The sequence below is a fragment of the Uranotaenia lowii genome, chromosome 3 (assembly GCF_029784155.1).
Source record: "Uranotaenia lowii strain MFRU-FL chromosome 3, ASM2978415v1, whole genome shotgun sequence".
Classification (NCBI taxonomy): Eukaryota; Metazoa; Arthropoda; class Insecta; order Diptera; family Culicidae; genus Uranotaenia; species Uranotaenia lowii.
Genome location: NC_073693.1, coordinates 19,249,368 through 19,261,345, shown reverse-complemented (window position 1 = coordinate 19,261,345; position 11,978 = coordinate 19,249,368). Strand labels below are relative to the sequence as shown.

Sequence of the window (11,978 nt, the reverse complement as noted above, 5' to 3'; positions counted from 1 at the left end):
GCAACCGCGTACACCCGGAATGACGGTTAACTCGATTTGTTTACATTTGGCAGTTTCGCCCTTTTTAAATGTCACGCTAGATATGCTTCCTTTTTTAAATAAAGGATTTTATATGGACAACCCCCTTCCTCCACGTTACGAAAGTGGGAGAATTACAGTGGTGTGCGGAAATATAGCAGCGCCACTAAATTCTACGCAAAATGCGTAGAAATTCAAATTTGATTAACATTGATTGATTTATTTGAATTGTTTTTTTAAATGGTTATGCATTTTGAAACGGTTTTGGGCAAATTAATATTTTTCTATCAGTGTTCAAAATAATCGCAGCGCATAATAGAAACTTATCAAAAATTCGTAAAATTACTATTTCTTGATTTGTTTTAAAAACATCATTGTTGAAAGGAGTGCAAGAATGGTTGAAATAAGTTTAAAAATAAAGTTTTGAAAAATCTGTCAAGGCATGCAATGATGTTTTTTTTTTAAACAAGTATAAAATTTGCCTTTAATCAAAATCTTGGGACTGTGCAACATCTGTTGGTTGATATATTCATTTAATTTGAAAGGTTTGATATCGAATTTCACGTCCATGTTCAATTGGTATGTTTTAGGCAAACCGAAAGGAATTCTTTTTTCAAAATCGGTAGATACTTACTCATAAAAATCTTGAAACTAAATTCCAAATTTATGAAAATTTCAAAAAACTCCGGTTTAGAGATTCAGCGACAATACTAGGATAAAATATCACACCGTGTCCAAGCTTACATGTGCACCAAATTTCATAAATATCATATGATAATTGTTTGTGTTATATTGTTATTTATTTTGTATGGGAGCCCCCAATTCCAAAAGCGAGAGATGTCATTCTGCACTATCACCAAAAAAAATCAATCTAGTTGTGTCATGTTTTATGTTAATTTATATATGAGCCCTCCTCCCATAACTATCGTGTATCAAATTTCAAGTAATTTTATCCACCATTATTAACTCAGTGTCATCAATCCAAAATTGATCAATTTAGAACTTTTAGACCTTTGACTCTGAGGGCGTCATATAATTTCGAAAATTTGAGAATTATCCCCGTTCTTCAAAACACATTTTTAAAATCATCAATAATTGATCAATGGCTAAAGAAGTTCCAAATCGTCACACATTCGTCGAATTTGTTTTTACTATAAAAAATTTCACGTAAAGCTTACATTTATAAGCATATTGATTTTATATTGAAAAATGATAAGGTTCTCATCTTCCGAACAGTTAGAAGAGGCTAAACTAAACTACTAAATCTTTCCACCGATCTACTTTCACTTCGTTGGGCTATGGCTATGACTGACCCTGACCCAAAAGTGACATCACAGAGTCTGTGATTAAACTGTTTATGTTTAGAATTTGTGAATGATGATTTCCAGACATGTTTACTGATCGCGAATATAAACTTGTAATCACAAAGTAGCTAGGCTACTATCAAATTCTTAGTAAGCACAGACAAAAAGACTTGACACTTCAATCTTACCTGAGAATTGAAACAAAGGTAAAGGTTAATCTTACGTTTTCTCTTCAGTTCGATGCAGCTTCGTGAATTTCGAAAATCGAGATAAAAGTCCTCTAAGTATGTGTATTTTAACAGTTAAGTTTAATGTTAGAACTATTTTTTTTCTAACCACCGCTCAACATTTTTGTCTAAAAATATTCGTTAAACTAGTCAAATCCATCTTAAACCCTTAATTATTCCTATTTTCATTGACAACCCTAATCCACATTCAACTTCCGGAAGCACCCGGCAATACCACCATCAACTTCCGCGTTCTCTTGGTCCCAACGGTTCTGGTGAACCTGCAATGAAGCAAGGTGCTGGATATCGATTTCCATATCATCGAGGGCCAAGATTGCTTCTCTTCTTTCGGCGAACCGTTTTTTAAGCTCCCTTAACTTTTGATCCACGTCCACCGGACCACCGTATTCCTGGGGCCAGAGGGATTTGTCAAAGTGCTTCTTCGATTCGAGAACCGTATTGTGGCACTAGAAAATAATAACGATAAATTAAAATATTATTTCAGATTCACATCACTTTAAAATTTATATCCTACATTTATCCTATCTCTAAGCTTTGGTGTGGCAAAGGACAAGAGAAGATTGGCAATGGCCACAGCAAATTTGGGTAGTTTAACTCCATGGATCGCTCGAATACGGAAAGGGATCATGCGATTGACAGCATCCATCAGCAGTTTCATATCCGGAATACCCCAGATGCCGTAATGTTTCATAGTGCTGTTGGTGTAATCAGCCCAAGCTCTGACTCCAGCAATTTGGAACTCTTCATCCTCCAACATTAATTCCAAAAACAGAACCAGATAGCGAAACTCTGCTATTGGATCCAGTTTTTCCACATCGAAGTTCCCGAAATGTACCCATATGATCTGTCGACCTTCCTCATCCTGACCCAACGGAAGAAGCACAGCATCGTCGATCGCACTACGCATTAACTCATCGTTGCAGTCCAATTTTTGGAACCACTTCGGAAAGGACTGCCTCATGACCAAGTACTTCTCGATGGCCTCCTGAGCTTGTGGAATGGAAAACTTCCGAAATCGCAAAAACCTTAACAGAAAATTTGCATCAGTTCGACACTTGTGAATGTAAGGATGCTTAGCGATCCATTCCCTCATAATGGCCAAAGCCTGTTCCCGAATTTCATCGTCTTCGCGTAGTTCTTCCTTGGCCAGCTTCTGGAATTTATCCGACAGCTTGAACTCATATGGCTCATAACTATCCGGTTTCTTGACAACACAAAATGTTGCCCCGGTTGCAGCTGATGACATCGTAAAACGTGCTGATCCAACGTCCTCGACTAGACTAACAGAAGTTCTGATTCGAACGAGGCCGATCGATGCAAATGGTGCATTTCGTCACGTCGTCGTCTCAAATAACCGACTGAGCGGATGTGTCGAATGTGTGGAAGTAGAATATTCACTTTAATTTTCAAGCATTATCCATGAGTTTAGAGTCCCTGTGATGATGGCGATTGAAATGCCTTTTAGACGTCAATCATATTAGTTTAAGTAGAGTAGTTTTCAATCTAATGTTCTCAGAGCTTTGAATTTGCTTAGAATTTGTTGAAACTTGAGTCGATGCCTAACCGAGCACTAATTAGCTGAATAAATTTCATTCTATAAGGTTTAAGCGCGTATCGTAGTCATATTGTTCTATTAGAGTTTCCAGAAATCTTGAATTAGAATTGAATATTAATTGGAAATAAGGGTTCAACTTAAACCACTTTTAAAAAATTTAGTTATGAAATTTGAATTGGGAAAACGGTATTATTTACTATTTTGCTAGGTGAATGCGAAAAAGGTAAAATTTACCTTTTTGCTAGGTGAATGAAAAAAAGGTAAAATTTACCTCGAAAGAGGGGTGGAAAAAATTCAGCTCTAAAAAAGGTAAATTTTACCTTTTTTTTATTTTCCGTGTACCACCTCGATGGAAGTGCACGGAAAATAATAAAAAGGTAAAATTTACCGAGTTAGCAAAGGTGAACGCTCGTGAAAGCCAAAAAGGTAACTTCTACCTCTTCGAGGTGAAACTCACCTCACAGTGAGGTAAAATTTACCTGAATCGAGGTTGGAAAAAAGGTACAATTCACCGAGAAAAAAGGTGAATCCAAAAAAGGTAAATCTTACCTCGTAGCGAGGTAACCTGAATTGAGCTCGATAAAAAAGTATAATTCACCTAGAAAAAAAGGTAAATTCAAATAAGGTAAAACTTACCTCGTAGCGAGGTGTAATTGACCTGGATTGAGCTAAACAAAACGGTACAATTCTTCTAAAAAAAAGTAACTATTCGCCGAACCCGTTCATTGAAGTTAAGCTGTTTTGTCATTCTAGGGACAAGTTTTGCTTTGTGCCTAATATGTGAAAATCGGAATAGAATGGTAAGTGTTCTTAAATATCATTTAGTTGTGCTGGTTCTCGTCATAATACTATTGATTTTGTTTCAGATCGGCCCATAGAGCTTTGAGGTGTATTCCACGTCATCCTCCAGCCGGAAAAGCCGAACCTGACCGGATTAGTCGAACGGAGGAGGCCATGAATGTACGAAACGCAGGTGGATTCAGCAGTCATAGCGGCTCAGAAGAACGCGAAGCCGAATTACCAGTCCCTATTTATCTTCAATAAATATCATTTTTGAAAGAATTTTGTATTTTTTTTAATTCTTATTGAAGAAAACAATCAAACCAACCAGCATTTACCTTTTAAATCAGTAAATGGGAAAACGGTATTATTCACTATTTTGCTAGGTGAATGCGAAAAAGGTAAAATTTACCTTTTTGCTAGGTAAATTGAAAAAAGGTAAAATTTACCTTTTTGCTAGGTGAATGAAAAAAAGGTAAAATTTACCTCGAAAGAGGGGTGGAAAAAATTCACCTCGCAAAAAGGTAAATTTTACCTTTTTTTTATTTTCCGTGTGTTATCTGACGCTTACATATATGTTGGTTATCCACCATGGGTTTACGGATTCCCCGCAGTTTCTTCCCAAGTTTAGACTTTGCCGAGGACACAAACTTTCTATCTGTTATTCTCATTGTGTGACAATGCGATAAAGTTAGTACTAACAATCCACCTATACACCGTTCACGATAATCGATGAAATGCGAAAAAAAAATTATTCATTCAATTGCAAATAACTCATCACAGTCAACTCGTATCGCGTCACAATCTTCTACAAACATGTTTGTTATTGTTTGAACTACAATTCCTGCATTTCTGACCTTTCTAGCATACTGGAAACATATTTTAGAACACAAAGAGTGAAAGTATGTCGATTTTTCATACATTTTGCCGAAAATCTCCAAACAAATTTCAAGTCCTTTGCGCCGGCTCGTGCTTCTTCCAAATGACCTGAAACTTTCAGAAAGTCATTTTTTCACCAAAGGCACCAACCTAGGGGGTGCCGCGTGGAATATAAGATTTTTTTTTGTTATGGGCCAGTCTACTATAGATGGCGTGGTGGACGACATCCTGCACGGTATTCGCTTCCTGGTGTTCCTTGAGCAGCATTTCGAGCTCCTCCGGCGAACACAATGTTTTTCGAGAGACTAAAAGCGAACTGCGTAGAATCCCAGAGAATTCAACCTGTTGGAAAAAAAGATACAGGAAAAGACAAAGAAGACAGGATAGATAGATATTGAAAAAAAAAAACATTCTTATCTCTCGCTGTCTTCTTTTTTGCCATTGGAAAACACCAGATGCCTGTTGTTGAGGGCATTCTAGCTCCACTTGTATAGTGTTTGTATGAGTATGTATTCATCACACAATCAACCATAAAAATATAGTTCAATTTACTTTATTTAAAGTTGAAGGTCCAGAATCTTATTATTGTAGTTGAATAAATCATATTTTCAGTTGAAACAATCAGACATTTATACTTGAATCTATCATATTCATAGATAAATGTGAGAGGTCCATCAGAAATGTATAATTGAATCAATTATAGTTAAAGTTGAATGTCCAAAATCAATCATACAATTGAAGTTGAATCTATCATATTTACAGTTGAATCTTTTATACCATTACAGTTTAATCTATCATATTTTTATTTAAACGAGAGAGTTAAACAAAATTCGTTTTACAGCTAATAGCAGCTGAATTTTTCACAACGTGAAAATGGTCACGTGTTTAATGTATTTCAACCGTTACATTTCGTTCTCAGATGTCTTGGAAGTTTGTCCATGAATTTACTACCTTCAAATATCATAATTTACCGTTTGATGTCATTCATTATCATAAATAGACCTTTATTATTAATATTTTGCAGCTGAAATAGTTGAACGGGAGTGAATTCCAAGATTAAGTATCTATAAGATGAATTTTTTTTGCGACGTATTTCATCGACTCCGGCTCAACTAATTTGGTTCTTAATTGCCCAACTTAGATTTATGACTTACGATGGATAGTTATCGTGGCAAACTATATTTAAAGAAGCAAGTCCTCGGATAACGTTGAAAAACGTTGAAACCGAGAATATTCAGTCAGTTAATTGTTACAGTTCGATTCCATTGATCTTAAGGTTTAGTAGCGCGTTCAACGATGGCATCAGCGAGTGCAAAATTTTCTGTAGATAAGAAACCTGATAGCTACGAGCCTTACGAGTTCAAACTTTCGGACAAATTTCGGAAGCTGGCCAAGGAAGAACTTCGAGAGGACGATGAAATACGAGAACAGGCATTGACGCAGCTAAGGGAATGGATTGCAAAGCATCCTTACATCCGCAAGTGTCGAACAAATGCAAACTTCTTGCTACGATTTTTGCGATTTCGAAAGATTTCCATCCCCCAGGCCCAGGAGGCCATCGAGAAGTACTTGGTCATGAGGCAGGCCTTCCCGAAGTGGTTTCAAAAGTTGGACTGTAACGACGAGTTGATGAGAAGTGCGATCGATGATTCCGTACTGGTTCCACTGGGACAGGATGACGAAGGTAGGAAGATTATATGGTTTCATCTAGGGAACTTTAATGTGGAAAAACTGGATGCAATAGCGGAGTTTCGATACTTTATCTTGTTTTTGGAACTGATGTTGGAGGATGAAGAGTTCCAAATTGCCGGTATAAGACTTTGGGATGATTATTCAAACAGCACTATGAAACATTATGGAATCTGGGGTATTCCGGATATGAAACTACTTATGGATGCTGTCAATCGTATGATTCCGTTCCGTCTTCGAGCCGTTCATGCGATCAGGTTGCCGAAATACGCTGTGGCCATAGCCAACCTCCTTTTATCCTTCGCCACACCGAAGTTCAAAGAAAGAGTAAATGTAGGTTTATTGTTATTTTATGTTTATTCCACAAATATTAACGTCAATTTAATTTTTCTAGTGCCACAACACGGTTCTCGAATCAAAGAAGCACTTTGACCAAACCCTCTGGCCTCAGGAATACGGTGGTGCGGTAGATGCAAACCAGAAATTGCGGGAACTCAAAAAACGCTTTGCAGAAAGAAGAGAAGCCATTTTGGCTCTTGATGATATGGAAATCGACATCGAACAGTATTCCTCGATGCAGATTCATCAGAGTCGTTGGGATAGAGAGAGTGCGGAAATTGATGGCGGTATTGCGGGCTGCTTCCGGAAGTTGAATGTTGATTAAAGGGTTCGGTGAAGTAATAACATAACAAGAACCGATCAGCTTAACATTTTAAGGACCGCAAAGAAATCTAAGCTTCGAAGACCTAAATTCGGTATTTTATATCTTAGAAACCGAAATTCTACAAATTCAGTATCTGTGCTGTAAGTTTACTTATTTACTTTTTTGAAATCAACGGAACACATATTGATCCAAATGATGACATAAAATTCATAAATACTAAGTCTAACTACAAGGTTCTCAATACAATTAAAACTTTACTACGGAAAACATCTCTCGAAACGTCGAATTCGAAGTGCTCAGAAAAACGGTTGAATGTATTTATATTAACGCGCCAGCACTAAATTTTACTTCGGAAGTTCGGACTTCCGACTTCCGAAAGACTTCCGCCAATGAAAAGTAATTTACTAGATTGTCGGAAGTCTGTGTCACCAGCGACGTTTCTAAAAATTTTATTAAAATTAATTAGGCCGGAACAAATATCAAATCCTTCTTTTGTCACTCGGAGTTGGAATAATCGGCTCTAAATAGCTTTCCTGAGGCATACCACAAGAAGCAGAGAATTGTCTGGAGAAAGAGTCCCCGTGCGAACTGTTAATTTACGTCCAGATAGGTAGCTCCAGGACCAGCCAAGAAGGGTTCTACAGAAACCAGGCGTTCGAGCTTTTCAATGGCAATATCGTGGTTGGCTTTGTCGAATGCCGCAGACAAATTGGTGTCGGTTTGAGATTCGCAGCAAAAATTTCAAGCACGTAAGAAGTAAACGTCAGAAGGTTAGTTGTCGTGGAGCGCTTGGGCATGAATCCGTGTTGATTGTCGGAAAAAAAAAATTCTTACATTGCAAGAAAATTGGATCCAAGACCACCAATTCGTATAGTTTGCCTACTGCGCATAATGCCGAGATTCCCCGGTAGTTGTGGACATTTTTCCTGCTAATTTTTCATACCCCGGAAACATATGTAAGCCTCCTTCCACAGTGAGGGAAAGTAGCTCTGTCAAGCGAAGCTTGGAAAATAAGTCTAACAGGAGTCAGCAAACAGGCATGAAACGTTAAATGAAAGTAGCAGGTATTCCGTCCGGACCCGTAGAGAAAGAATTATTGAGCTTAGCGGCTGCTTTTGAGCTGACTGCATTCTCAACTACAATGCTGTTTATAGAGAAGCCCAGTGGCGCAATATTTCCGACTGCACTATCCAAATGTTCAGGGGATATCGTAGCTGTGTTATAGATAAACGAGAATTTTTCGGCAAAGAGATCACAGAATCCACGATTAGAATTCGCCATATTGTCATCCAGAAACATTTGGGTTGGCAGAACAGGTTCATTCTACTGACTTTTAACATGTTTCTAAAACGATTTTGGTCAGGACTTGAGTTCACGTTGAACACGAACAAGACAGTTTTGGTGACAACTTTTGCTGACTTTTTTGTAAACAGAATTTAGTCTACGATAAATGTCCTTAGTGTAGGAGAATCTTGACTTGTTATAATTTCGAAGGCACATTCTTTGCTGTCTTTAGTTGTCGTATTTCAGTCGTGATCTAAGGAGTACGTATATTCTCTCCAGTACTGTGTTTTGGTACGTGACGATCGATTACGTAATTCAAGATGTGCGAGAAGGTTTCGGCCGCAGCGTTGGGATCAGATAGGTCGAGCTCAGATTCCCAGTCGATGGTAACCAGGGTACGAGAAATCTCATCAAAGTTGGCGTTGTTGAAGTCAAGATAGAAGGGTGAAACACTAAATAGTCAGGTCCAAATATCTGGCTCGAAAGAGTACGGTCGTTCAGCCATGTTTCCGTAAAGGCGACAACGTCGTAACAGCAACATAAGCTTGCAAGCAGATCGTCTGCTAGACACGAGTTCATACCTCCGACGTTCTAGTATTATTATTCTTAATACTAAAATTTATTAAGGCAATTCACTTTTTACAAGTATCATTTTGCCGAGGGTCAAATTTAATTTTAGAATTAAGGGGAGGTTGGAGTAGGTTTTGGGATGAGGAGGAAGGGTTTGGGGAAAGAACACGATTTGTTTCTTTGATCAATTTCCGAGTCTCGGAATTGATAAGTGTATCGTTTTGTTGTTGATCATCTTCAGCCTCGTCACCGGAGGCGATTGGCGAAGCTTGAGGGGTTGGTCTCTTGCGGGGCGTCGAAACGGTCAAGTTTACTGTTGTAGCTGGTGTGATGCTTTCGGTCGAGTGATGATTTCGTTTTTGTATTTGTTGTTGTTGCTGTTGTTGATCCTTCTGTTGCTTTGGTTCGGTCGGTGCGATGTACTTTTTCGGTTGCTGTTTCTTTTTCTGCTGCATGAATACTTCGTTGTGGATCTTTACAATTTCTGCATAGCTGGTGATACTCTGATGGTGCGTTTCTACCAATTTACGAGCGGCGTCCAGTGTTACATTCTGTTCGGTTTTCACTTTCAGAACCGCAGTCTCGTATGTGTAGACGGGACGATTTCTGTCGAGCGGGGAATGGTTTCCTTTGCAGTTAGCGCAAAACTTGGATTTGGCAGTACATGTTTCGCTGCTGTGGATACCAGAGCAAACTATGCACGCCTTTTCTGTCAAACATTCATTTTTTGGGTGTCCATATTTTAAACAATGTCGACATATTAGGGGTTGGGGATAGTAAAGACGTGTCCTCAAACGTATGAATCCAAAATTAATAAATTCCGGGATCACGGTCGAATTTATTGTTAGTATTAGTGTTGGCGTTTCAACGAGTTCAGAAGATGTTTTTTTCATAATCCTTTTTACATGTATAATTTTTTGCGGCGACAGCTCTTTCAGAAGTTCTTCTTCAGACATACCTGCGACCTCGTGGCATCGTACCACAAATTTTCGGCTGTTTAATTCCGGATGGCGACCTAATTCGATTTGCGTGCCATCGATTAGTGTTGTCATGGTGAAGATTTTTCGGGCTTGATCCTTACTGCGAATTTTCAAAACGTACCATTCTTTACTTTTCACAAAGTACCCACTATCTATTTGTCCCGCGTACTGCTCGATCGACCTTGCAATGACGAACGGATTTTTTGGTAGCACAAAACCTTTTCTCGCTGAGTCCTTCTCCCGGGGTTCATCCGGATAGGACCATTCCGGCTATCCGGATGAACCCCGGGAGAAGGACTCATCCCGCGCACAAAACACTTGTAATCTTTTTAGTCATCAAAACAATAGCCTTTAAGATTGGTATTGGAGCGCGTGAAAGTACGTCCGATTCCAATGAAGGCAGAAGACAAACTGCGACGTTCTAGTAGTACAAGGTTATTGAGTCAAAAGATTCCGAGGCAGAGCTAGATCCCCGAACACTGGAAAGGCGAAGGAAACCGGTCGGAAGTGCCATACTTGCCTGAGTGCACAGGTTTGAGAACCCCTGCGCCATAGACGAACTCAGACGAACTAGAAATATAATTGAAACTATCATTTTTATAATTAAATCAATCATATTATTATAGTTGAATCTATCATATTTATAATCAAATCCATCATATTATTATAGTTGAATCTACTGTAATTATTGTTGAATGTATGACATCAATCGTACATTATAGTTGAATCTATTATATTTATAGTTGAATGCCCAAAATAAATCATTCAACTGTAATGAATGTATTCTACATATTGTTGAATATACGAAATCAACAAGATTGTCTATTATATGTATTGTTGAAATTTTGATAATTACAGAATCAATCAGATATATGATTGAATATAAGTGGTTTACTTTTGAAAATACATTTGTCAAATCAAACGAACAAAAACATATTTTGTTTATTTTTTTTATTTATTGAAGCGTATAAAGGAAACTTTTTGAGCAAGTAAAAAAAACAATGAAAGGTTTTTCTAAAGCCATAAATACGATTTAAAATCTGCTGATGAGTTTTGATGAAAAAGTTTCTTGATGTTTGTTTTCACAGTTTTTGTTGAGTAATTCCTAAGTTTTGACCAAACTTGGCCGGATATTGCCCAGAGTTTTAGTCGCCAAGTTTGAAATGAAAGTTCTGGATTTTACCTGGTTTTTAGATAGAATATAATAATTAATAGGCTAAATGTATTTGAAAATATTGAAATATTGGAGGGCGTTTATTGAATTGTTTTCTTTTTTTTTAAATCTTGTTCTCGAGGATAACTTTCAAATCTAAGAAACGTACATTTTTATAGCAAATCACGTGTACTGGAAAACATTGAATATCCATGGCTTTCGAGAAAAATTTTTTTCAATAATATGGAACAATAACCCAAGTAACCAAAAGTCACATAGTTACTTAATCTAGTACATTAAAAGTTCACATTTGGCTGAGTAAAAGGTACTCGAGAGAAATGAAAACCGATTTTCGTAAGTGCTCAATTTGTACTTCTGAACGAACGTGATGAGTCCATAGAAGTCTTAAAGTTAATGTTTGTGCCTTCTAAGTGACTTGCATAGTTTGAGTATCAATTTCAACTATCGTACTTTCCTATGAACTCCTAACGAACTTTTTGGTTCCGTTCTGAATTCCTAAAGAACTTTTTGGTTCGATTCCGAACTCCTTACGAACTTTTTGGTTCCACTCTGAACTTCTATAGAACATCTTTGTGAATTGAGTTTTGTCGAAAAGTTTTTCATAGTATTTAGCGCTCTCCTGAAAAGTTTTCAGAGTTGTGCTTAATGTTTAACTCTGAATATAATATGGATTATTTGGAAAATAAAAACGCCCGTAATAAGAACAAAATTCGACTTAGGCAAAAAAAATCACGATGTAAATTTAAGTTCTAGCAACATTATTAATCTATCACAGTGTCATACATCATAATTATTAAAAGTATAGTTTTTTCACCAAAAGAACATAATAGTTG

At 37.4% G+C, this 11,978-nt stretch overlaps 2 protein-coding genes across 2 annotated transcripts; one reads left to right on the top strand and one right to left on the bottom strand.

Moving 5' to 3' along the window:
- Nucleotides 1–1,684: 1,684 nt before the first annotated feature.
- On the bottom strand, nucleotides 1,685–2,902 carry LOC129756552 (clavesin-2-like). Its single transcript, XM_055753459.1, has 2 exons — nucleotides 2,085–2,902; nucleotides 1,685–2,016 (listed from the first exon to the last, which is right to left on the bottom strand). Exons 1-2 carry the CDS (start codon nucleotides 2,814–2,816, stop codon nucleotides 1,747–1,749), a joined length of 1,002 nt encoding a protein of 333 aa, XP_055609434.1. The 5' UTR covers nucleotides 2,817–2,902; the 3' UTR covers nucleotides 1,685–1,746.
- Nucleotides 2,903–6,080: 3,178 nt separating this feature from the next.
- LOC129752019 (alpha-tocopherol transfer protein-like) lies at nucleotides 6,081–7,137 on the top strand. Its single transcript, XM_055747808.1, has 2 exons — nucleotides 6,081–6,806; nucleotides 6,868–7,137. The coding sequence occupies exons 1-2, from the start codon at nucleotides 6,081–6,083 to the stop codon at nucleotides 7,135–7,137; spliced, it is 996 nt and encodes a 331-aa protein (XP_055603783.1).
- Nucleotides 7,138–11,978: the final 4,841 nt, after the last annotated feature.